Consider the following 27,448-nt stretch of genomic DNA (forward strand, 5'->3'; position numbering starts at 1 on the left):
CCTGTCCAACATGCACACACGTTTATACTTTAATGGATGCATCAGAAGTAACTTGGGCTTAGTATCTTGCTCAGGGATGTTTGGTATGCAGGCTGGACCAACCTTGCAATTAGAAATGACCTGCTCTCCCACCTGGCATAGTCACCCCAGTTATACATATGCCCAAAAAAGATTATGCTGAGTGAAATGAACACAAAAAAAATTATTGTTCCATTTGACTCGCTGTCACAGTTACCCACATATTTTTGCCTGTGGCCTTAGTAAGTGAATAAACACTCACTATGTGTTTATATGCTTCTCTGCATTTAATTATTAGTTAGTATTAATTTCTGGCTCTCCACAGCATGTTTTTGTCCCGTCTTCCTCCCCTTGTTGTTGGCCCCAAACAGTTGCAGCAGATGGTCACCCCTCCCTAAGCCTGGTTCTACTGGAGGTTTCTTCCTATTAAAAGGGAGTTTTCCTTCCCACTGTCACCAAAGTGCTTGCTCCTAGGCGGCCATAGGATTTTTGGTGTTTTCTATTTTCTTTGTAGGGTCATTACCTTACAATATAAAGCACCTTGAGACAACTGTTGTTTTGATTTGGTGCTATATAAATTAAATGGAATCAAATTGTGTAAAGCTTATTGTCTGTCTGCAGGAAAATGATGTTTCTGAGCCATTTTCAAATTTAAACTGGAGTTTATTAAAGGAGAAAGTGAAGAGAAATTTAACAAGCTGTATTCAGTTGACATTATGAAAACAAACTAGAAACAAAGTTGAAAAATAAGCAAACATTATAGGTACTATATAATGTAGACAACCTTGTATTCAAATGTAACAATGTACAGCTTCCAAATCACAGTGGTATACTGATTAACTTCAATTTAACAAAAGTCAAGCTGTTTGTGCCAGTAGTATAACATTCATTTGTCTCTATAACAGAGGAACAAATAGGTTAAAGTGACTGTCACTATTAGTTATAAAGCGAAGCATTTTCCGAGTGCCATTATGAAAGTAAATGTGCCATTATTACAAGAACTAACATAGAGAAGGTAAAAAATAAAAAAAAAAACCATCACAATAAATGTAAAAGGTAAATATCAGAATGTAAAATGCTGCTTATTCAAACTGTTTACAGTATTATTAGCATACCTTTTATGGAATTTGTGAAACACTGATTTTTACAGAAGAAAGGCTGAGGATTCTTTGCTGCATAGCTATAACTGTATATTGCAGGGTCATAACTGCGACGGGCAATAACATGGATAAAAAGAAAAACGCACAGATGGTCCATGTGAATATAAATTACTGAGTTACAAGGCACTGTCAACTGATCAGTAACCATGGTTGTAATGCCCTTAAAGCTGTTAGTGCAAAGATGAAAAGCACTTAGCAGTAGCACACTGTAGGCTACTATTCAATAAACAACAACAGGCGTAACTGGGGGGGGGGCAACCTGTTCATTTCAAATTGAAAATTACTGCACAAATGAATTACGCAGTTTCTATAAATTCAGGTTTAAGCTTAGTGCGGTGATGAAACAGGATCCTCAGTCATGTGGCGTGTTATTTTAAAATGGTAACAAGGTGTCAAACACTTGAGAGGAACAGCGGTGCTGTCAACTGTAAAGCGATACAGCACAATGAAATGTGTTGAAGTTCAACAAGATACAACTATCTGTGTAATACCTAGTTTAGACATAAAATGAGTTGCTCAACTCAGTCATCCAAAGTGCCCACTGTTTAAAAAAAATATCACATGTGAATATAACAGAGTAAAATGTGACTTTGCATTTAACAAGCCTCACAAGCGTTTACGCCTCACAGTGCGTAAGCCTTTAAAATGATCATAATCTTCTGGAAACACACATACTGTGTTGGATTAGAATAACTACAATACCACAAGATAACGGGAGGTAAAGCTAATACAACAAAGCTCATCCGTGTCTAGTCCCAGAGCATTTAGGAAATGACAGTTACTTCTCCGTTGTTAGCATTCTTTAACAGAGTCCTGAGACAAATCTAACAAGACACAGCATTATGAGAGCAGCTCATCAGACGCTGCTGTATGTACAGTATAAATGTGTTGTATGTAACAATGCTCAGCTAGCTTTACATAGCCGCCAATTTCAATTTACTCTCAACAGCTAAACCTGACAAATGACACGGATCACAGACACGATTATATCCCTCTAATTTACAGAGGTGCTGTAAATATTCAATTCAAACCAACAGATTACACATGAATACTAAGATTAGATAGTGCAGATGCATTGACATATATTTACAAATAATTAGAGATATTTGAATGCCCTGAGGTACAGATATAACTCTCACCAGACACCAAAACCTCATAAATGGACAAATTCTTTTTCAAGAAAAAAAAAAAAAAAAAAAAAATGGCAAGCTCTTACATTTGATATGCTCAACAAGCGCTTATGTTTCTGTTATACCCAGTCAAGGTTAGCACTAATTGTGAGGATACTACAACAGGAGTGCATCTTGTGTATGGAACGTATAAGGTGATTAAGTGCTTTAATATCAAAGCAGGAAGAAACGTTTAAAGCAGCACAGAGCAATTTCTGACCACTGGACAGTAAAAATACTCAGAGGAACAAAACTTTGATTTACAGTCAGCTCATCAGGTTATTATGGCTCATCTGTAAGCAAACGATTGCCTACTCAGCAGATACACAGGAAAAACTGATTTGACATCCGATTAATGCCAAATCATTGGCTAGTTTAAAAGTAACATTAAGTCTCATATCGACTGGCCTTTCAACTCAGATTTGGTCCACCTACTCCTGAGAGAAGAAATTAAAAAAAAAAAACAACAACAACAACAACAACAACCAGGAGTTTAAATCACGTCACTTTTTTTTTTGCAATTGTTGGCTTGTCTGTTTTTAAGGAAAAGACTGCAAACAGTTTTAAGCACAATATTGATGAGAATTCCAAAACAAGGAGCTAAAAGTGCATAAAAAGCACAGTAAGCTCCTGAGATTCCTGGGTTTGGCATTTTAAGTGACTGCTTTGCAGTACATGGAGGGAATGATTATACAAAAATAGTGCTCCGTGTGGGTTTAACATGTTTAACAACTAATATTTTTGAACAACCACAACCCTCCTCTCACAGTCATTTGGCACAATATGCTGATATACTCAACAGCTTCCAGAATGGAAACACATGCAATAAAAAAAAAATAAAATAAATCATATTTTCTTTTTTTTGCATGTGTTATCTCACATGAGCTGAGTGCATACGCTTCACTTTTCATAGCCAGCTTGGGTGCCATTGGTAAAGCAGCAAAACTTTCTACAGTCACTAAAATACGAGTAAAAGAGCTATGTGTCCCATGAAGGGTAAAAAATACAATACACAAATCTTTTTTTTTTTTTGCCTGGAGGTCGGGTACTAATCAGGAACCATCCACATGCTGTTGTTCTCAGGTGAGACAGACTAATACCTGTGAATAACAACAACAAAAAAAGATAATGTGAATGCAACACAATTCTTAAAAATTGTTTATGTGTTGGCAAACAACCTAGTGCAATAACAATAAGTTAATATAAGTTTCAAAATATTTCCCCATTTTAAAATTTTAAAATGTGTAAAAGTGTACCTGTAGTAATTGGGTTTAAAAGGGCCGTTCTTATTCAGACCCAGGTATTTTGCCTGCTCGTCACTAAGCTCTGTCAGGTGGGCATCAAACGTGGCCAGATGCAGACTCGCAACATATTCATCTGAAAAACAAAGACATCCTTTAATAAGAAAGAAATGGGCGCACACACAGAAGATGTGAATCTGTCAGTTCATGCACTCCATTCTTGCAGGCGTCCATAAATAATGCCTGTAGGCTTTCAACATGTAAATAATACAGGCAGTGGTTAAGTATTTAAATCCTTACCCATCTTTTTGGGAAGCAAGTAAACGTCTTGCTTGTAACGTCCCTCTGGAGCGTTGTACAGCTCGATGAGTGCCAGAGCCTGAAAACAAACATCAATAACACTGCTGAAATTTTATTGCACATTATGAATTTAATGAATAGCGCAGGATTAAATTATGAACTGCTGATTATAATGACAGAGCGCATCTATGAACAGAAACAACGTGAAGATGTTGAGTGTCCTGTGTATTATAACATATCAGGGTCAGCAAATGAGCTTATTTCCGAGGACGGCCATCTAATTACAGAAAATGGAAAAAACAACAACAAAAAAACCACACCGATTCCTATGTACTCTGCTATCTGCACCAGACATCAACAGCAAATATGGCCTAGCTTCAGCTGCTGTCAACATCCATTTACATGTTACCTGAGTGGTGGCTGTGATGGACAACACAAAGGTAGGGACAGTGGAACAGCTGAGGTTCAGGAGACGTCCCTATTGGACAAAAAACAACACGTTATCGCAGGCTTTAAAAAGTAATTTAATCAAAGGTCTACAGCACAATTGTTACAGTCTAGCATAAGCTGAAAGTGATTTGATATGACAGCACATTAAAGAGGAGAATGGATCGGACTGGATCAACACTGTTTATTAACAAGGATGCTATCAACCTGAGATCACACGTGCATAGCTGTAACGCAGTTTAATGTTGTGTAGCTATAACTGACACAAATGCATAAGCGAAGGCACACAGACACAGGCAGTCACCTCAGCCAGGAGGATAATTCTCTTGCCATCGGGCCAGATGACATGATCCACCTGAGAGCGGACTCTCTCCCAGGTCAGCTCGGGGGTCCGTAGACTTGCCTAGTTGAGACGAGAACACAAGTAAACCTCGTTTTGTGATAATTTAAAATGACAGAATATTTATTTGATCTTTACTTATGTTTGTTCCTGCTGGTTATAATCGTGGTATTAAATTTTAAATTCTACCATCATACTTTAAAGCACTATTTTACCACATCAATCTCAGTGTTGGAATGTCCCATGTTGCAGACAATGGATCCATTTTTCATTCTGTCCAGCTGGTCCCTGGTCACCACATTCTTATTTCCTACAGAAAGGCACAAACATATACCATCCTCATCTATTACAGGAGAAATAAACGCTCTGGAGCCCTAAGAAGCAGTGGAAAACTCCATGAACTTAAAACTTCTTATGTTATATTAAAGAAAGAAAGAAAGTGTACTTTATTGATCCCCGTGGGGAAATTCCTCTCTGCATTTAACCCATTCACTCAGTGAAGCAGTGGGCAGCCATTGGGCGCCCGGGGAACAGTGTGTAGGGACGGTACCTTGCTCAGGGGTACCTCAGGGTAGCTGTTCAGGGGAATCGAATCCCTGACCTTCCGATCATGGGGCCACCACTCTACCTACTGAGCTATCCCTGCCCCCTAAAAAGCTATAAAAATGTCAGTGTATTAAATGTAGTTACCAGTGCATGTGATGATGACATCTACTTGGCGAATGACTTCATTAAGCTTGACCACTCGGAATCCGTCCATGCTATTTATACACAAAAGAAGGAAGAGATTCTGAATTCAGCTCAGGCCTGGACAGTGACAGGCTGGAAAATCTTTTTACTGACAAGCAAATCAATTGTTGATTGGGTGTGTAGTGCATTTGAGTTAAAGCTGATCATTAGTTTTTCATATCTTTGTCAGATAATTAACACGAACAGTTTTCTGGACAGCTCGGTTTTATCTCTGCAGCTTTTTCCTGTTCATATCGCTCGATACATTCATCATGTTTTCCTCACCAGGCCTGCAGGGCACAGATGGGATCAATCTCTGTCACATAGACAATGGCTCCCAATGCTTTCAGAGCAGCACAACAACCTTTTCCAACCTGAAAAGACAAAATAATAATTCATGAATGGCAAACTACAGAAAAGAGTTTAAAGGGCATGTTTAAAATGTCTCACACATTTTCACAACAATGCGATTATGATTACTGCAGAATGATAAACTGAAAGGAAACAACTCACCTCGCCGTAACCACATACGACCACCTGTTTGCCTCCGAACATGACATCTGTGGTTCTCTTCAAACTACAGACGTTTAAGACACAAAATCAGCACATTTTGTAGAATTGGAAAACAAAACTGCCAATCTGTAATGGTGTTTGCAAAATTATGGCACACAGTAAAATGTTATTTGGCACTGCTTGTATCAGAAGTCCCTGTAATATATCCCAAATTTCCACATTGTCACACTGGAGTCTGTGCGCTCTAGTGATCCTAAGAGCCATGTTGTCCGGGGAATTTTTGTTGCCCCAAATGGAGCAGTTTAAGTCTCTCATGAATCTGGGAGTTTGACTGACTGATTGACTCTATGTGTTCGATGATGCTGACAATGTCCCGGTCTGCTGTGCTAAAGACAGAAATGAGTGTGAAAGCAGGTCGATCCTCATTCCTACCCTGAACACATGGTCACAAGCTCTGGGTAGTGTTCAATGAGATTGATACTAGCGTCAGAACTGAGCCTCTTTCGTAGGATAATTGGGTTCAGCCTTAGAGACAGGATGGGACAGGATGTGACGTGGAATAGAGCCACTATTAACCAACATTGAAAGGAGCAATTTAAGGTAGTCCAGGAATCTGATCAGGATCCTTCCTGGGTGCCTCGTAGGTGAGGAGTTCTGGGATTATCTGTGCTTATATTGCTGCCCCCACGACTCCAATAAGCAGTAGGAAATGGACTGTTCGACGAGTTAGACCAAAAGTAGTATTAAGACTTAAAAAGATTTACAGATGTGTCCTACGGAGCTATTTTAATTATGTATTTATGGTTTCTGTGCAGAATATCATCAGTTATCAGTTTCCTTAAAAAGGTTTGATAATGCCAACATTCATGTAATAACATGTATCATGTTAAATGCATGCAATAAAAACATCCTACACACAGTCATTTATAGCAAGTTACCATGTTGGTCCCATTATATTTATATAATTCAGTTAGTCATTCATATTAGACTAAATAAGCTGTGACAGCAGGAGTGCAGTGGGTTTCTGGGTTAAGAACAATCCCTCGGCAGAGATGCAGGCATGAAAAGTGAGCCCCTCATGTTGTCTGCAGAGAAACTCCAGCCACTTCACCAATCCTTATCAGAAGTGGCTCGCTGTTCTCCACAATATTCATTATAGTGCAATAACTTTAATAAAGGAAACAAGCTGATTAGGCAAGGCACCAAAAATATGACAAATTACACCTGTCAAATAGAGGGTATTAGAAAATAAGACCTGCTTCCAATACAAGCCCACTTCAAATTAAATTAACACAGTAATGTGGAAGCCAATTTTCTCAGTTAGCCCTGGTCACTAACCGAGGAAATATCATTAGTATTTCATAATGGAACACCTGCTACTAGACAACATTGTACCTGCTGATAATTAATCCAGAGGAACAGCAATAAATTTTCGGCAGTAAGCAAAGAAAAGCACAGCAAGCACTGTTCCCATGCAGAAATGTGCACACACTGTTAAAGAACACTAGACCTTTTATGCTGCCAAATAACAGTAGGGTTATAAATGTAACTGTGCTGTCAGGCTGTTTCAGAGACTGCAGAGTCTGCAATGTTCACACTAGACAAGTTTTTACAAGGGTAACATCTCTTTAAAAATCAAGTTTAGATCTTTAACGGCAACATTCTTTGTGATAGCAGCATATGAGGCTGTCCGTCCTCCAGTAACATCAATTATGATTGTTATTAATTCATTAATAACAATCAGAAAAATAAGCATATATCACAGCATTATTCATAATGCTGTGATATATGCTTATTTTTCTTTACAACGTGGTCACGAGACCCTTTTGCAACACAAGTGATGCAGCTGAACAAAAAGATTTTCTCCATTTTATTCCTCACTCTCTTCACTCCTGTGAAAAGCTGACCCAAAAGCCAAAAGAATTACCCACAGTCCAAATCGACCATCATCCAGAGATTTAAGCACATTGTGTTTGCCCCCACTAACATGATGCTGAGATGAAAAGCAGACCATAAAGGGCCTGTTCTGCCAGATTTTCCCACTTGTAGACAAATGATAACACAACACAAAATTACCTTGCTTAGCTCCCTCTGATCTTTATATTACATTGATTCAAATATAAAGTACAAGTGTACATAGAGATGGATTTGTATAAAGAAAAGCACATATATCTAAAGGTTTTAAATAAGTTGATAAGCTGTTCTCCTTTATCACTTCTAGAAAAGTTACTAAAATTACTGGATTCCCCCTTCCCCTCCCCCCTTAAACCATGTTATTTAAGTTATCCAACAAACAAACTGTAATATTGTTTATACATGAGCAAAACATTTAAAACCCGAGCTTACTCACCCATCCAAGATGGACTCTCTGCAGCAGTACAGGTTATCAAACTTCTGCTTTGTCACAGAGTCATTTACATTCATCGCAGGCACGCACAGTTTTCCAGCTTTAGACAGCTGATACAACCTAGACAGAAACATGATGGAAACATGTTGGCTTGCAACTAAATGTGTCAAGAAAGCAAATATCCACATATACAAAAATAAATTACCTGTGAACCCCAGTGACACTCTCCTCCACAATGCCCCTGATCTTCTTGAATACGTTGGGGTATTTCTTATACATCCAGTGTGTCAAGTCTCCCCCATCATCCAGGATCTAATAAGCAGGAGGAAAAGATTCGTCATCTTCTTATCAAATCAAATCACTTTTATTGTCACATCACATGTGCAGGTACATTGGTACAGTACATGTGAGTGAAATTCTTGTGTGCGAGCTTCACAAGCAACAGAGTTGTGCAAAATACAATAATGTAAACAAGCAAAATACAAGAATGGCTACATCTGCTACATCTTATAAACAGAGCGTGGCGTTTCTCATCTTCTCTTCAGTAATTAAATATTTACAGACTGTTATTAATGAACGGGTTCTTCTTCTGGTGTTATTTGGGGCTTTTCAACATTGCTGTTTGTGCACATCATTCACATATTACACCTGGCAAAAATGTTTTCCACCAACCATATTAGGTTGCCAGCCCTCAGTGTTGATACAGCGGTCAATACACCACCAGAAGTCATCTTCAGACTCCCCCTTCCAGGCAAACACAGCCACACCTGAAACATAGCAGATGGGCGATAATATCTCAGTAGCAGTACGTCATATCAAGAAACCACTTCAATGTTGATGAGCAATTACGTTGTCTCGTTCATTTCACAGAGCAGAAACTGGATAAACTGCATGAAAGCATACATAAAGTCTTAAATAAAGACAGTGAATACAGTCAAATTCACCTCTTCGCTTGATAACTGGTATTATAGATGTAATATCTCACTCATCCCAGTGGAAACCAAAGATTTTTCATGACATAGTATTTGTTCAAATGAAATGTGTCATACTCCAAACAGATGATACCAATATGATTACTGGGTGTAAAAGCAAGTTTGAGACCAGTTTAATAGTGGCAGACATTTGTACTCTCTATGTGCCCTTCAGTTTAATGAACAGCTCAGTACAGTACGTACAGCAATAATTAACTGAGCACTAGACACCCTGTAAAAAAATAAAATAAAAATGCAGGATCACTGAGACTCCCCCAGCCTTCCCGATCATGACGAGTCTACTCTGAAGATTTAATGCACACTTTGACCATCACATAGCAACCGCAGATAAAGGGCATAAAGAGTGCTGCTAATTCACTACATGGACAGAGTTATGTGTTCCCATTAAGTCTGCAGGGATGAACTGTCATGAGTTTAACATTTACAAACCGTAACCTTGGTTTTAAAAGCCACGAGATGCTCGCACAACAGAACAAACCTTTGCTCATTAAAGATTAAAAAGAAGCCTTATCTGATGCTGTGTTCTGCTGTTATCACAATGTTGTTTGCAATCAAGCTCGCCTAGAAGACTCAACGTGGTCTATGAGCTTCTTCACCATCTCTGCTGCTTACCTGTCTCTGACAGGGCAGCAGCCACTTCATTCTGTGTGGAGTATATGTTGCATGCGGTCCAGCGGCACTGAGCTCCGAGAGCAACCAGAGTCTCAATCAGCACCTGAAAACATACAGTACAGTCACAATAAGTGTATTTTATTGTTATATAACACATGAATTTACCATGACCCACGTCTACATACATCATCTTTAACTCTTTGGGATCATCTGGCTGTTGACAGCCCATGAACACAGCCAGCTACATACATTTTAATTGAAATACAATAGATTTTCTTTTTACTCATTTAATTAAAAATAATAATAATAAGAGGAAGCACGAGCTTGTGTGAAGTAAGAAGCAGTTAAATAGTGATTTAAAGTCCTATATGACGAACAGACACAATCACAGTGCGGTCTTTGCTCAGGCGTTGAAGCTCGATGTCAGAGATGAATCTTACTGCAGTCTGGGCAGTGATGTGAGTGCAGCCCACAATCTTGGCACCTGCCAACGGTTTCTCACTCTGTGCTCTCTTCCTGAGTGAGATCAGTGCCGACATATCTGAAAACAAGATTACATAATGAAAATAGTCAGTGGGAAACACTGCAACGCAGACGATGCAGTAGAAAAAAAAAATACATCCTTTTCTTTTAGCAAGCGTTACAGAATAAAACTAAACCGTTAACCGTTAAAGGCAGTTATTTTTATACAGAGCTACTGGCTATTTTTTGAAAGATGGATAAAGGGACTATTTGAAATATACAGGTTTTACTTTTCTGTCTTGGATGGAAATATGTAGTGTTATTGTTGTTTGTGTTTTGTATTTCTTAAATAAAGCAAGCCTCTAGGCCTGTGTGACCAGGGCTTAAATAACAGCAGCAGCAATAGCAGCAGCACCGAACAAGCTTAAGTTTCCCATCTGCTTCAGTGACGTTTTGCCAGCAAACAGACCTTTAAAATGCTGCTTTAGGTTCCAAATGTTAGTGTTGCTGAATAATGCAGAGTCTGTTTATGAATCATGTCCAGATTTTCCTTCTCTTTTTTTTCATGTTATAGGAAATACTACAGGCAGGAATCATGTTAATGTTTTATTGTCTGAAAATTATAAACAGATGAATACTGATTGATAAATTTAGTAAAGATCTTAAGTGTGAACTATAAATGTATCATGAATTTTTTTGTTTTAAATTACGATTATAAAATATTGTTGCTACATTCGTAACTGGCACATTAATAAGGCCTGCTTCTCAGCATTAAACACTTATCTGCACAGATACTTAAATCTTGTATGATAAGACTAACAAGATTTTATTCTGTATCATATCCAGACATGATTAAAACCATGTGGCTCATCTTATTAAAGCACAAGTTCTTTGTGTCTGTGAAGGTTCTCAGTCATCCAGGTCATCGTAGTCAAAGGAGCTTGCAAAGAAAAGCGTCTGGACTTCTATAGAAGTCCAGACGCTTTTCTTTGCAAGCTCCTTTGACCACAAGTTCTTTGATCCAAAGCAAGAAAGAATGGACAATGTGCTAGTAGGGCTGTGCGATATGACCAAAATCTCATATCCCGATATAAGAATTCTATCGTCCGATAACGATATAAATCACAAAAATTTCAAATTATCTGTAAATTCTGTGAATCTCGGGCAGCTCGACTTGCGTGAAGTGTTTCCAGCTGCGCGTCCTTTACCCAGAGTCGAGTGTTTTAACCGATGCATGAAACTATACATTTTTAGACATAAGTTGTAACGGCCGCCATTTTCTTTGTATTTATTACACAGCGCGCTGCGGGTTGCCTGTTCTAACGTTTGAGTCTAAGGTTTATTTTTTTAGCACCTGGCGGCTCATTTTTTAATTGTCATCCGTAAATAATCTGCTCTTTCACGTGATTCAGTTTATTTTGGAAAGTCTCAACAGGATCTTGAGCTTTATTGTGAAAGCTTTATGTGGAACATAAACAAGCGGACACGCGATGCTGTTACTGTTGCTGTTGATAACGACAACGCATAAAAACAGGCGCTTGTCCGTCAGTAGTGTGGTTATATAAAATATAAGAGAAAGAGAGAACTTTAAGAATTGAATATAGCCACTACAGTGACCATCAAAACGATGAAAATATATTGCCGTAAACAGTTTATTTTGCGACACCACAAAACAAATGATGGGGTAAAATGAAACTATAGATGTTTTTATATTGTCATCCGATATATATTGTTATATCGAACAGCCCTATGTGCTAGAGATCTTAACATCTTTTGAGATGTGATATCATGACAACTACTTTCCTTTTTACAAACAAATTAATATCACTTACAGCAGCGACAGACTGAGAAAGTTACTCACATTACTAAATAACTTCAAATAACCTTATGTTCAGGGTGAAATATTATACCCTTGAAATGTCACTTCAGTTGTGTAAGGGGATTTATTTTTAGGCGACAGTGTTATTCATTGCTACTTAAACATTAACCTTTGATTCCTGTTTTGTTTTCCTCCACAACACTTGTAAATTTAGTAGCTGTTGCTTAAATGAAATGCTGAGATCACTTCACGCTCCTCGTGCTGACCTTGCTCTGCGATCTCAATCTCCCGCCTGCCAAATTCAGCCTGCTTGATGTTCTTGACACAGAAGTCACTGCTGCCCTTGCTGTTGACCTGAGTTTTGTCCCGTGGCGAGGTCTCATCATCAGAGCTATCCGTATATGATGCAGCTGTAAAACAGGGTTTTATTATTAACACCAACCAAACTCAAGATTCAGGAAGTTAAGCAAACATTTTTGCTGAAGGTCAAAATGAGATGAGGATGACAAAAAGAAGCATTACCACAAAACCTATAACAAAGAAATGTACGAATATTGATGTCATCAAATGGCCTAACAGACTCCTCTCATTATCTCCCTTTCCACACTGTACAGCTTAGTAAATACAACACAGTGTAAAATCTTTTGCATCTACATCACAAATGACACACACGTGATTCTGGCTCCTTCTTACCAGAGCTGTAGCTGTCTGTGGAGGACTGGGAGATGGAGCGGGACAGGGAGCGACGGCCTGCCTTGGTGGGGAACCTGCTGAACTCCTGCTTGTCCTCCACAAACTGGATTTGCTAAAAAAAGAAAAAGAAAAAAAAAAGAGGGCAGACAATGTAAGCCACACACACACACACACACACACACACAGACAAGCAGTTTAATGTCTTGTGATCATTTTCTTGTGGCTCAGCTAAATGTTAATTTCTTACAGTCCTTCAGGAGCCAGAGTAGAGCTGTTTTTGTCTTTCTTGTATAGTATAATGACTTTAATAGATTTGAATGGAGCAGAATCCAAGAAAATTACTGGCAATATAAAAATCCCCCTCAAATTTGTGAGCTCATTTCAGTTTATTACCAAAAATGGATGTCTGGCTATAGCCCAGCAGACACTGCATCATCAAGACTGATGTTCCAAAATTAAGCTGCTCAAGCCATATTTTGATTTCGATGACCCCATCTGACTCGTGCTTGTGTAACGATTGTTACTATCGACTCTCGGCTTTTCTGACGTCGAAAAATTCCCTGTCGTGTTATTTGATCCCCTGCAGGGGCGTACACATGGCAGGAAAAAATAAAAAAATAAATCACCTTATATGACCTTTTAAAACATAAACAAAGCTCTCCAGCTCTGGTTCCAGCACAGTGTGTTAAGCCAAACGTGACATTTTGCTCACATTGTTGTGGTATTTAAGCAACTGACGTGAAATGAGTGCAAGCCTGAATTGTACCTACTGATTACTTTTCAGAACTATGAAACAGTCCTACTCCCTGTGTGTGCTGCAGGCTCTCATCTTGGGGGGGGGGGGGGGGGGGGGGGGGGTTGGCCTCCAATAAAATATTTCTCTGCACGATAAGGGTTTAACCTTGTCCCTTTAAAGCAAACGGTACACAATTCTGCGAGATGAAGAAACCGGACTGGTATCTTTGTTGTGTGTACCGGTAACTAACTTCATGCCTGGACAGTTTGGGGTATTTTTGGCTTTATTTATTTTTTATTTTTTTTGCAGCAACAAGAAAACGTATGTTGACAGGGATTTTCCACTCTCAAGGTGCTCCAATGCAAACAGAGGACAGGGAGATTGCCCCACCTCAGCAGTTTCTGGAATGTGTTGGAGTATCAGACCCAAGTATCCAAGTATCAGATTTAAAGATCACCCTAGACAATAAATTATATACATGCATAACAATTAATCTGTGCTTTACTTCCACAGTTTGCCATTTGTTTTTCTTCCCACAGTTGCCAAGTGCTAGCTCTCAAGGGGTCGTCTGATTGTTGAGTCTTAACCTTACGATATAAACGCACCTTGAGGCAAATGTTTTGTGATTTGGCGCTATATAAATAAAACATGAATAGAACAACTGTAAATGAAATATTCTCATCATTCCAATTAATTATCTTGACTTGAGGTGCCCCATCCACATACCTGCTAAACACCATGGTAACAGAAGACAATGAGGAGCAGTCTTCTTGTGATTTAGGTGAAAAACACCACATAGTTCAGTAGGGTGGTGTAGGTTTCAGGGTCCCAAGGCCCAACTGAATGAAACATACTGTTTTATGTGAGCTGTTGGGGGGGGTTACCAGAATGATTGAGTACGTATTGAGTCTGTATTACTATATTTAATCAGGACTCTGTGCATGTTCCTATTATTTCCGGCCATTTGATAAACAAAATGTATTTCAGAGGAAATGAAACCTTTTTTTTTGTAGTCATGTTTTATGTAGTGGGAGGAAGACACATCCGTCTGTATATTCCCCACATGGAACCTAAAGTTAAAGGTGAAGTAAGGGCTAGATATTTAAAAAATGAATCTGAGCACATACCATTTGGCAATATTTTAAGGAAAACTTAAAACTTCTTTTTGTGTGTGCTTTTTTTCCCCCCCCCCCAAGTGTGTTACAATACTCTTCTTTGCCATCTGTGATTTAATCACACTTGTTGCTTTATTTTAAATGCCTGTCAAAGAGATTACAGTCTTTCTGATATCAGAACTCCAGGAAGCCCAGACTTAACCATTATCCCTCCAATTCCAACTGTAAATAATTAGTAAGCTTGAAACTTAAATGTCTTACACTAAATATGTAAGAATACATAAGCATTACATTTAAAATAAAAGGTCAGTAATCTCAACTGTGCTGTCATAGAGGACATGCTGATAAGTGTCCTTTATGTTCACATTTCCCAATTCTTCTTGATATCAGCTGAGCACAACTATTTTGAATTCAACAATACAAAAACTTAGGGTCAAATGTTTGGCTCCTGTTTGCAAGCTAGTGATGCTTCAGTGTAAAGATCCTCCCTAAAACAGTATGAGGATGTGAAACAGTCAAGTATAACAGGAACGTCTGCCTAATATGTTCTTGGCTGAGCATGCTGACTCTTGCATTTGACAGACTCCGAGCCCCATGTCGAGCTATATGCTTTCCAAATGCAAAAACTGTTGCATTGTGCATTGTGATTTGTCCACTTCAGTGTAACTTATATGGAGTGTGCAAACACTGTCCATTCAGCCTCAAAAGTGAAAGGCGCAGCTCTTCCTTGTTCCTGGAGTGTGTCAAATAACTTTTTGCAAGTTTTACAAGGAAAAAGTGGTTCTTTTGTTTCGCAATTTCAGGTCAGAAGCCGCTGCTGAAAGTGTGCTGAAACTGTAGTAAATTTGGGATTTGTAATATGTGAATAAAAATGCACAATTATAAAGTTTTATAGTTATTAATAGAGGTGTGAGCCATTATACACATGCAGAAAATGCTTAAGTTTCTTTGGACTTGACGTGTGACTCTTTAATTACTTAATGTGGGTTTAAACAACTTTTTAATTCTCTTGTCACACGCAATAGCAATGTGTGTGGACTGTTATTGGTGCACAGATACCTAACCCCCTGTGACATATAACTCATTAGTACCAAATATATTTTCTTAAAATCAGAAGTCTTTGAGCTCTAGTAAAATGTATTCACGTTGCAAAAAGAAGGTTAAGTCTGACAAATACCCTTAAACAAAGAAGATACAGCACCTATAAAGTGCTGTTATCGCGCTAAAAAGAGCCTTGGAGGTTTGTTTTATTATCCAAGGGTCCTCCTCGGTGCCGTTATGCTTACACCTGGTGCAGACTTACCTTTTTAACCGGTTTGTGAGTGGGCACAGCGCTGAAGACAGTCGACAGCTCTCCCATGGTTATTTCGCTGTTTTTGCTCACGGTCATGGCTGAATATTTTTCCGCTACGTTCTCGCTCTCCTTCACCTCTTTGCTCGCTTGCTTCACCTCCAGCTTCGCCTCTCCGACCGGTTCGGACATCTCGCTGCTGGCTTATCTATCTTTACCCGGACAGAAATACAACAACCAACCGTTGAGTCTTCTCTAACGTCAGAGGCTAGCGTTATGTTATGGGTGTCCTCGAACTGCTAGCTGGTTACGTCGCAACTGCTGACGGATAAGAGGCTGTCAGATTGCGAGCACGTGAAAGCAGGCAATAAACGCAGGATTTAAGCAGGTGGTTTTGGCTAGTCGACTTTGATTTGGTTGTGAATCGTTACGTAGTCGACTTCCTAACGCAGGCGGGACGTGGTCCGTGCTGTTTCCCGGCTGGCTCTCCTGTCACCTGGCTGACCAACTTTGTGGGCGGTTACTAACAGACTGAGTGGGCGGCTCGCGTGTTAAGCTACGTTCAGGGTAACTGGGATAGCACGTAACGAACGATGAACACGTCCTTTAATTTATATTTTAATGTATATATATATTGCCCTTTTGGCCAAATTTGACATATTAGATCCCGTTATAGTATAGTACTTTCGGTTTTGTGAGATATGGCGGACGTATGTAACTTTGACTTTACAGTTACAGTTTCCCCCACATTTTAGTCGTAGTCTAAGCAGGAAGTATGTCCCAATTCCACACTGTAAATAAACACAGTGTGTACTCATTTGTTTTGGCAGGGAGTAAAGCAGCCTTTGTACTCAGGAAATTGGATGTGTATCAGTTATACGTGGATCAAGCTATTATTTTGGAAAACCACTGGCAGAAAAAACTTAGAAAAATCTTGCCAAGAAAATACAACCATAACACGTTTTATTTATTATTTTTCCACTTCTTTTCTGTGATACTGCGAATGAAGTTATCTTATTAGCCACAACTTACTCTTTTCAAAAACAGAAAAAAATGTTTTCAAGTATGCATTACATTTGTACATTAGTATCTCAGTAATAATATGGTAGGAGTGAAGGATGGGTTTAAGGTGGGTGGGTGATTACATCAGAGGATCGGCAATGTAGTCCTTTCTTGTTTGGAGGGGTGATGGACAAGCTAACAGATGAGGTCAGACAGGAGTCTATGTGGACTATAATGTTTGTAGACAACATTGTAATCACTAGTGAGGGTAGGGAGCTGGTGGAAGAGGTTTGGACACAAAGTTAGAGAAGCAAGGCTGAGATGGATTGGACGTGGGATAGGTGGGTTAGTGAATATATTTTACAAGGGATGTTGAAGATGAAGGTGCAACGCAGTAGAAAAAGAGAAAGACCACAGATAAGATTCATGGATGTAGTGAAGTAGGGCATGATGAGGGCTGGAGGCCAGGGATAGGGTGAAATGGAGACAGATGACCAGATGACCACTGTGGCGGAGACCCCTAAGGGAGCAACCGAGAGAAGAGTCCTAAAATGCTTTATTGTACAGAGTACAATTTATTTATACCTTTATTAGTTCAAATATCTCTATTTCTCTTAATATCATTTGAAGAAATACTTTACATCAATTTAACTATGCTATGTAACTCGTTAGTATCATAATTTTTCCTTGAGCTCTGGTAAATGTATTCACACTGTAAACAAAACATTCCTCTGAAGGTCATGTACAAGGACTGGATAGAGTGAAAAGGCAGCCAAAACTTGGACAACTGTTGTTCGGGAGGGGGGGCAAAGGAAGGAGGCGACATTAAACCCGCCCTCTCGAAAGTGGCATCCTGTTAATCCACTGACGTCACGCCATTTTCCACCGAAGACGAAAAGGCACAATTTAGCCGGATCACAATCGATAATCTGAGCTGATATTTACACCTAAAACGGTAGCGTTTCAATGTATTGCGTTGTTATATGTTTGCAAAACGACCTGTTGTGAGTTTACTTCACATATGTGAATGTATAGTATAAATTTCTGCGGCTGCTAGCAGAGTGCTGCTACCGCTGAGTAGGCCTCGGTAGGCGGCAGCCATTTTAGCTCCCTGTAAATAAGCTATTAGCCTCGAAACACAATGCAGCGTCGAATATGCAACAATATAGTTGGAGATATAAAGCAAACGAGTTAACTAAGGCATTTGGGATTCGCTTCGTCTGGCTGTCTGTTTTTGTTTGTTTGTTTTTTAAGTTTCCGTTAGCATAACCTGCAAATCCAGCGCAGGAAGTAGGCCAAGCTCTCAATTCGTTTGTGAGTAAATGGCTAAGTGAGAGAGAGTGTGACCAGTCTTTGTAGTGTATGTAGTGTAAAGCGCTTTGGGGTCCATAGGGACTAAGTAAAGCGCTATACAAATACAGGCCATTTACCAGTCTTTGTCTTAGAGCTAAAACATTAATATTATTCTGCTCACTTTTCAGATACAGTCATGCATCGTGACTGTCCCCTTGACTGCAAGGTCTACGTTGGAAATCTCGGCAACAATGGAAACAAGACAGAGTTAGAAAGAGCATTTGGCTACTATGGTCCTCTCCGGAGTGTTTGGGTGGCCAGGAACCCCCCAGGCTTCGCCTTTGTAGAGTTCGAAGATCCCAGAGATGCAACTGATGCCGTGCGGGAGCTTGATGGAAGGTAGGTGGCAACCTATGCAAATCAGTTTATGCATGCTCAATCATCCAGGTCAGGAAAGTGGATTCTGTTTATCTGCACATGGCGTTTTCAGTGGAAGATGATGAAACGTTTCTCCTACTGAAAACGCTGCATCCACATGAGTAGTCTACTTAAATGAAGGTATTGCTATTGGATCGGTACTACTCTTTCCTCCAAGTTCCTGACATTGCTCCCATTCTGCAGAAAGGAGAGTTCCTCTCATGCAGTCACACTTTTAACAATGATAACATGTTATTGGTCATCACATCTGTTACATTAGCAGACATTTAGACTACATTTAGACATTCAAATGATATATTCAGCCCACTGAAGTGTGCTAAGTAAGTCATTTTATTGGAAAAACGAGGAAAAATACTTTCTATTCATGTGTTTGTTTGTTTTTGTTTTTTTTTCTTTTGCAGGACTTTGTGTGGCTGTCGGGTGCGTGTGGAGTTATCTACTGGCGAGAAGCGTAGCCGCACTCGAGGCGCTCCCCCTTCATGGAGCAGGCGTCCTAGAGACCGAGACGACTACAGGCGGCGTAGCCCACCACCCAGACGCAGGTGACCTACATGTTGTTGTTGGCCAGTAGACACGATAACCAATCTATTCTGCACTTTATTCTTGCTTGGTCACTTACCGGTTCAACTTTCTTGCCCACAGTACAGTTCCCTTTAATTGCATTTGGGTTTCCAGTGTAGGTATTTCTAGTGTTTGTGACCTTTTCTGGTGATTATATATTTGTGGGTGTTGCAATGCCTAAGACTTGCAGATTCATCTTCATTGACATTAATGGTCATTTTATGGAAGGAGCCACACAGATAGTCATTCACCATCATGTAGTGGAAAAGGGGCATTATTTCAGAATATAGAGAGGGCTGCCTTTCTGTTTCTGAGGCATCTAAAGTGTGGTCTGCAAGACCTAGGTTATACTTAAGGCACAAATGCTTCCTTTGAAACGCACATTTTTGTGCAGTCTCATTTTAACTGTTTTAAAAAGGCAAAAATGGGTGTGGGGAAACAGATTTAGGCAGTCAGTAAAAGTATAGGCTAAGTATAAGTATACATTTTGGGGGGAATAAAAGTGCCAAATGTGATGCAATTTTTTTTCTTTTTGTTTGAGGATGCTTTTTATTTTTCATCTATATTAATAAGAATGAACCCGTTGCAGAGCCACCACCATGCCTCTTCTCACCACCCTCTGAGTCAATCAACTAGTCCTCTTTCAGCATCATGTGACTGCTGATCATCGGGCCGCAATCAGCTTGGCTGGTGCTGTCACATGACCCAGGCATGGCCAGTCGTCAGGTTGCACCAGCCCATTGGTTCCTCAGCATGCCGTTCTCAACCTCCTCCTCCTTCAACCTTAACCCAAACGGCAGTGGCCACCTCACATTCCCGACCAATCAGCGTATTACGTTCCCAAATGTCTACAACCTACCAGCAGCAGGCTTCGGCTAACCAATTAAAGCAGGAAAAAAGCCACAGCCAGCCCCCATCTGCCTGCCACCTAATCACCTTGCAGCATCTGGCCAGTCCTATTCAGCCAATTCTACCCACCCGGCCGACAGTCTGCCTCCCTTTCGTCATTTCTAGCTTGTTGAAAACCAAAAATACTAGTAAGTTTTCCTGCTTCATTCAGTACACTGCTGATTACAGTTTTAAAAGTGAAGAGACAGCTGGTTTAAAAGGGTTGTTCTTTTTTTTTTTTTAATTATTATTATTTTAATCATAAGTTTGTCATTTTGTCGTCCACCATTTCTGTAGTCCTTGTTTCAAAGGGGGATGGACCAACATCAAATATCTGGAACGTCATGTTTCCAGAGATTTCGATGATAGATAATCATCTGGTATGTCTTGGGGCTCTGAGCAGAATTATGAAGTCACATCAAAACTTTCCTTAAACACCCCCTATGAATATCAGATCTTTGTGTGTGTGTGTGTGTGTGTGTGTGTGTTCCCGGTTTGAGATCTTAGCCTGGCTGTTTCACGAGGCTTATTCCCTGTGAAAAATAAATTTTGGTACCAATTTCCATTTCTGTACATTTTTCCCTTAAAGTGCAGTGGACTGAATTCATACAGATGGTGGCCCAAATGGTGTGCTGGGTTTTTGATTCCCCACATCAGAGCCGATCCACAGTACGATATCAAACTACCTTAAGATGAAAATCCTGCTGGGGTTTCATGCCTCGGAGCTCTGAATCTACTGCTTATGAATCACGGGACGAATCCTAATCTGCATTTCAAAGTTAGACTGAAATATAATTGGACTTTATTGAAAGGTGCATGTGTTACTGTGGGAAAGGTGAGAGGTGGTTTCCTCTGCACCTGCCATCTTTATGTGCTGGGTCCACTGCCAGTGACTTCTGTTTTCTGGTTGAAGTCTTTGTTTTCCTTGGAAAAACATGCAAGTCGTTTACTTCCATTTTGAGTTCTTGAAATAGCCAAAGGGCTGTGCTGAGGGAGCCCCGTGTAAGAAAAGGAGTAAATAATGTGGAGCTCTACACAGTGATCAATCTATCTGTCTTCGTCCTTAACACGTTTGTATTTTCCCTGCGCAGATCCCCACGCAGGAGGAGCTTCAGCCGCAGCCGTAGCAGGCAAGTCATCTTTCACGCTGCATGAGATTAACTCTATAATTTCAGCATTGTGTATGCATGTGTTTTATTTGTAGCATACAAATGTGATGCAGAAGTGTTGCGCTAAACCTGACCTGCGTGGAAGCTGAAATGTTTTTTGCAGAGGTGCTTGTTTAACTTTACAGCCTGTTTGAACCTTTGTTGCTGTTTCTGTGATGATGCAGTGTAAGCTCTGCGCTAATTGATATGATGTGGAAGGCAAAGTGGAGTCGGCTTACACTAAGTGAAAACTGAGTGTGTACATATGCACACTTAATATATTCATGTTTACAGATTTCAGACCTTGTTTACGTGCATCTTTACACTAAATTAAATGTAATTTGAAAGCAAACCACCATCTTTTTAAATATATCTAACTTTTGGTTAAACTGTTTTTGTTTAAAAAAAAAAAAGTTATAAAAAAGTTATAAAATTTTTATAATGGGATGTTTTTCTTCTTCAGGTCTTTCTCCAGAGACAGGAGGAGAGAGAGGTCCCTCTCCCGGGACAGGAACCACAAACCTTCGAGATCCTTCTCTCGATCAAGAAGGTACTTGTACACCTTGAACTGTGTGAAGATTATTTCAGTCCATTAAAGTAGGGTTGTTAGCGACTCATCAAATAGACAAACATTATTTATTTAAATAAAATATTGGGATATTAATTTACAGTGACAGTGTTGGTTCATAGCTGACAAACTGAGATAAAGTCAGCTCGACTGAAAAGCCATCCAACACCGGATACTCCTGTCAAGGCTGCCTCTTAATCCAGAGCAAGCAAATGTCTCCATCCCACCAGTAAAAAAACAGGACAGCCACCTTCTTAAAAAAAAAAAACCACGACTTATTGCTATTCTTGGTGACTAAATGGTTGCCCAAAACTTGGGGGTGTTGCAGGTTTGTTGATATCTGTTTTATCCAGTTAGTTGAAGTAGGCTTTGAAATTTAAAAAAAGAGGGTTATCATAGGGTGTTTGGTGGCAGCACCTGTTTCTCTGCTGAAAGTAAAGAGATGTATGACCCAGAGTAGAGCTGGGCGATATGAGAATTTTTCATATCGCGATATGTTTTTTTTTTTTTTCATTTCAGGCGATAACGATATCTATCACGATATAAGCCAAATAACTATATTTGTAAGATTTAAATGTGCTGTTGCTCACAAGTAAAATGTGAAATAATCAGCAGCTTGTTTTGATTTAAATATTTATTTCCCATAATAAGTTCAACAGGGTAGATGTACTTAAGAAACATGAGACTTTTTCAGATAAATAAAGGCAAATATTGCAAACTACACAAAAGGCAGTCGCTAAAGCGTTTAAGTTTCAAAATAGAACAAACAAAACAGACTAAATTGTCAATTCCACTTAGAAACAAAATATTAATTCTAAAAATAAATCTTAGTTTGTTTTACAGAAGAACAGACAAAATTGACTAACTTTTGCCAATATCAAATAAACTGAGAACTAAAAGGAAATTCTCAATCTCTCCTTGTTGTATAGCTGAGCTTTTCAAACAGTTTTAACAGTTACTTTAGTCTGACAAAAGCCGAATGACGAATTAGAGCTTCCAGTCAGAGATTGAGCATGCACCGGTTTATTGCATTTCCAGACTTGCTTTCGGCACAATTTATAGTGCGCGCTACTCTTTTTGTGAGACTTGAAATAGCCGAAATACCTTCACACTATGGAACTTCTATGGCTCTTCCGTTCGACAATCTCTCCGGCATTGGAACCATCATCTGTTTTCTCTTCGGTAACCTTCTAGTCGGCACACTCATTTCCTCCGTTCCCCGGGCGGCAAAGCGGCTGGCTGCTTCCCAAAACAAATACACATGTGCGGCTTGGCACTTGTGCTGTACGTAACAGGTCACGTGAAGTGACGCTCCGGCTGTGATTGGTTCGGCTCTGCACTACTTAATTTGGATTGGCTGTTTTTTGTTTTTAAGAGGACAAGAGCGGTGAGGTCTATCGCAATAGTTTAATTTTTCTATCGAGAAAAGGTTATTTCGCAATACATATCGTTATCGTTCAATCGCCCAGCTCTAACCCAGAGTATCCGCCTCAGAGTAAACCGATCAATAACCACTCAGCTGAGTGTGTGAGTATGTGTGACATCAGTCTGCTGCTGTTGGTCACACGATTAATGAATCTGGCATCCTGTGGGTGTGATGTTATACGCAGCACAAACACATTTCAGGTGCATTTAAAACCCAATTTGATTGTTTGTGATTGGTGAAGGGCGCTTTAATGCAAAAATGAGCTGAAATGTGTTTATTTTTTGTCTTGTTCTCCCTCACAGCCGCTCCAGGTCTAATGGCAGAAGATAAGAGGTCTGCCAGGTGTAAAGGGAGCTGAAGATGAACGGTTTTACGGGCTTTCCCGTTTCATATGATGGACTCATCATGACCGTGAGGTCACTTTTGTCTTCTTTTTTTTTTTTTTTAAAGAAAACAACAACAATCAAGCATTTTAGTGTCCCTCCCTTTTTCCTGTTGTGGTGACTTTCAAATACAGTGACTGGGCGTGTACAGGTATAATAGCTCACCTGTGCCATGTCTGTCTTGCTGGTCCTGAAACAGTAGTGCCACCCAGCATTCCAGTTCACCAGTTAATCTCTGAGCTTTTGTTTTCTTGAAGAATGTTCTGTGTAGTTAGACATCGTGTGAGTAGTCCGTCATTTTTCACTGTGTAAATGTCAGCATTTTTTAAAAAAAAGAAAAAGATGGGATAAATCCCTTTTTGTTTGTTTGTAAGCCAACTATTTTTTTTCTAGCTACACTCTTCATAATGAAGTTTTCCATCTGTTAGTGGTTGGCTGTTTTTGTTTATTTAAAAAAAAAAAAAGGCAGCCTTTTCAAATGCAAATCTGTCCAGTGAATCAAAATAACTACAAGGAGCAGAGGTCAGATTTTTGTCTGTGAAGTTTTTCATTTTTTTTCTTTTGTTTGATACTATGTGAAATTGTCTCAATTAAAAATACTGGTTGGTTTTAAAAAAAAGTTGGGGTTTTTTTGTATTTTTTTCCTCACACCTTTCCTAAGATTAATAAAGTACCAATGTACTCTGAGCATTTAACCCCCACCAGAGGGCGCTCTTGATGTGTGAAGAAGCCCAGAGCATTGTTTCAGCTGAATTAAAGATGTGCCTTTATTTAACCCTAGCTGCTTTGTAAATGAGGCTTCACTCTTTTTAAATAGCTTTCATAGCTTTATTTTCATTCGCAAGTATTACTTTTTTGCATTTAATATAAATCTCAAGCAACTCTCTTCATTATAAGCAGTGCAATGAAGGTAAAATGAGTTTAAACACCTTGGGTCAAATATTCAGAGCAACAGAGTCCAGGAAGGGTGGAGCAGGTGGAGATGAGTGTCAGGGGTCATTTTTGATAGGATTCAGCGAGAGTGCTCAATGCCTCAGGGAAGAGACTCGATTGGAGGGGGTTACAACGGGGAACGTGGAAAATAAAATTTGCTTGTATGCAGACATAGCGCTAGGAAACCCGGAAGAGGGAATCCCTCTGCTTATGGAAATACTGGAAGAATATGGCAGACTGTCCTGTTACAGACTAAACATTCAAAAAACTCAAAGCTTGACGTTCTTTTGTAACCCCTCAAGACAATTGGTAGCAAGATATAGATTCGGATGACATCAATCTCAATGGAGTACTTGGGGATCCTGCTGACAAAGACCTTGCATTGTTATATGAAGTTAATTATAATCGGGTGAAAGAGAAGATATATAAGATAAGATAACTCTTTACAGTCATTGCACAGTCATACATAGTACAGTAGTACAATGAAATTGGAAAACTGTCCTACGTCGGCACTACATATAACACGACACGATATGACACATCACAGCGCAACACAAACAACACAACACAGTATATTAACTTATTAAAAAAAAAGAATAAGTGTATTTGTATTGCACATTAATTATTACTGCACCTTGTTATAAATATAAATATTATTATTGTTACTGTTTTTACCGTTGTTACCCCCCCCCCCCCCCCCCCCCCCCCTAAAAAAGTCCAGGTAGGTAGCCAGTCAGGTCAGCTGTTTGCATTGATCAGGGTATTGCTCTGTTGTAAAAGCTGTCCTTGAGTCTATTTGTCCTCAGCAGCCTGAACCTCCTGCCAGACGGCAGCAGCTTAAACACCCGGTGTCCTGGGTGTGTGCAGTCCCGTAGGATGCTGCGTGCCCTCTTGAGACAGCAAGTGCTGTACAGGTCCTTCAGGGAGGGAAGAGGATGTCCAAGGATTTTTTTGGGCCATATTGATGACCCTTTCTGTGTGCTGTGGTGCAGCTGGAGAACCACACACCGATGCAATATGTCAGCACACTTTCAATGGAGCAGCGGTAGAAGACGGTCAGCAGCTCCTTCTTCAGGTCCATTTTTCTGAGGATTCTCAGAAAGTGGAGACGCTGTTGGGCCTTCTTTAAGACCGCAGAGGTGTTAGAGCTCCATTGGAGGTCTGTGTCTATGTGTACACCCAGAAACTTGAAACTGGACACCCTTTCCACACACTCCCCGTTTATGCTGACAGGCTGCAGCTCGGACTTCCTCCTTCTGAAGTCAACTACCAGTTCTTTTGTCTTGGTGGTATTGAGGTCCAGGTTGTTATCTACACACCAATCTGTCAGCCTCTGAACTTCAGCTCTGTACGCCGTCTCATCTCCCCCTGAGATGAGCCCCACCACGGTGGTATCATCTGCAAACTTAATGACTGTGTTGTCTGGGTGGGAACTAACACAGTCGTGTGTACAGTAGGGGACTCAGTACACAGCCTTGGGGAGAGCCGGTGTTAAGGCTGAGGGCTGAGGAAAGATGAGGCCCCACTCTAACTCTCTGTACACGGTCTGACAGGAAGTCTCTGCTCCAGCGGCAGGTGGTAGAAGGAAGTCCAATTTCCAGCAGTTTATGAAGATCTGGAGAGGTGGGGTCTGCTCCACCTCGATCTGGCCAGCAGAGTTAGAGCGATAAAGATAAATATCCTCCCAAAGCTGCTATATTTGTTTGCAGCACTTCCAGTGGAGGTTCCAGCAAAACAATTTAGGGAGTGGGATATGCATTGCTCAAGATTCATATGGGGAAATAAAAGGCAGAGAGTGAGATATGCAATATTGCAGCTGCCTGGTGAGCGGGGGGGTATGGCCCTACCATGCTTTGAGGATTACTATCTGGCAGCCCAGATCAGACCTCTAGTGTGCTGGTGTAACTAAGTATGAGGCAAAATGGAAGGACATTGAGCTTTCTTTGATTGATTTCCCAATACAGTTTGTTCTGGGGTCTCTTGAGAGTTTGCCACAGGCATATCAGATGCAAAATTTCTGTGTAAGTTTTTCTCTGAAAAAATGGGCAGATGTGATTAAAATTTTTGGTCTTAATAGGGAAATAGGGTTGCTGGGATGGCCAGCGTATCTCCCACGCTTCCTTCCAGCATTATTAGACCATAAATTTAGGGAGTGGTCCAGGCATGGAATCACTGCAGTCTGTAAGATAGTGAAGCATGGGGAGCTGATAAATTTTGAGGATGTGTCAGATTTACGAGATCGGCAGGGAAGATTTTTATCGCTACCTACAGGTTCGGAGCTTCTTCCGGAAGGAAGTTAGAATGCCTGACGCAGATGCTAGTGGGGTGATCCAAATATTTATGGATGCTTATGGTGAGAACATTATAAGAGGTACTACAGGCAAAGTGTATAGAAGTTTTATAGCTATGAAAAAGACCTCAACAAGATATGTCAGTCATCGATGGGAAATAGAAGCAGGTATAACTATCTCAGAGGAAGATTGGTCGCGGATGTGGAAGAATGTGTTATCTACCACAAATTCTTTAACATGGCGAGATTTTGGATGGAAGAATTTAATTAGATTCTTCATCACACCAAAGCAGAAATCCAAAATAAGTGGTTCAGGCGCTTCATGCTGGAGGGAGTGCGGGGAGGTCGCTGCAGGTTGCTTCTATGTCTTCTGGTCATGCCCTAAACTGAAGACCTTTTGGGAGGAGATTAAACAACTGGTGATGGATGTGCTGGAAGTAACACTGGACTTCTCCTTTAGTACCATGTACCTTGGGAATATCCCTGAGGATATAAATAAAAGAGACTCACACTTACTGAAAATAATTATGGTTG

General features: G+C 40.0%; 2 protein-coding genes across 3 annotated transcripts; one reads left to right on the forward strand and one right to left on the reverse strand.

Annotated features, from left to right (window-relative positions):
• Positions 1 to 1,639: 1,639 nt before the first annotated feature.
• LOC308402314 (S-adenosylhomocysteine hydrolase-like protein 1) lies at positions 1,640 to 16,491 on the reverse strand. The gene is made up of 17 exons (XM_080891052.1): positions 15,997 to 16,491; positions 12,843 to 12,954; positions 12,416 to 12,559; positions 10,309 to 10,409; positions 9,869 to 9,971; positions 8,937 to 9,031; positions 8,470 to 8,576; positions 8,268 to 8,384; positions 5,918 to 5,981; positions 5,690 to 5,778; positions 5,366 to 5,436; positions 4,891 to 4,985; positions 4,640 to 4,738; positions 4,298 to 4,366; positions 3,889 to 3,967; positions 3,604 to 3,724; positions 1,640 to 3,447 (listed from the first exon to the last, which is right to left on the reverse strand). The coding sequence occupies exons 1-17, from the start codon at positions 16,174 to 16,176 to the stop codon at positions 3,441 to 3,443; spliced, it is 1,653 nt and encodes a 550-aa protein (XP_080747178.1). The 5' UTR covers positions 16,177 to 16,491; the 3' UTR covers positions 1,640 to 3,440.
• Positions 16,492 to 17,782: 1,291 nt separating this feature from the next.
• srsf3b (serine and arginine rich splicing factor 3b) lies at positions 17,783 to 24,310 on the forward strand. 2 transcript variants are annotated; one of them, XM_080892570.1, is made up of 6 exons: positions 17,783 to 17,941; positions 18,468 to 18,678; positions 19,119 to 19,259; positions 21,258 to 21,296; positions 21,778 to 21,864; positions 23,611 to 24,310. In XM_080892570.1, the coding sequence occupies exons 2-6, from the start codon at positions 18,476 to 18,478 to the stop codon at positions 23,636 to 23,638; spliced, it is 498 nt and encodes a 165-aa protein (XP_080748696.1). In that variant the 5' UTR covers positions 17,783 to 17,941; positions 18,468 to 18,475; the 3' UTR covers positions 23,639 to 24,310. The 2 variants fall into 2 exon arrangements, with proteins under 2 accessions (XP_080748696.1, XP_080748697.1); XM_080892571.1 differs by lacking the exon at positions 17,783 to 17,941 and adding an exon at positions 18,128 to 18,300.
• Positions 24,311 to 27,448: the final 3,138 nt, after the last annotated feature.

This window comes from Rhamphochromis sp. 'chilingali' (genome assembly GCF_963969265.1).
Source record: "Rhamphochromis sp. 'chilingali' genome assembly, chromosome: 9".
Lineage (NCBI taxonomy): Eukaryota > Metazoa > Chordata > Actinopteri > Cichliformes > Cichlidae > Rhamphochromis > Rhamphochromis sp. 'chilingali'.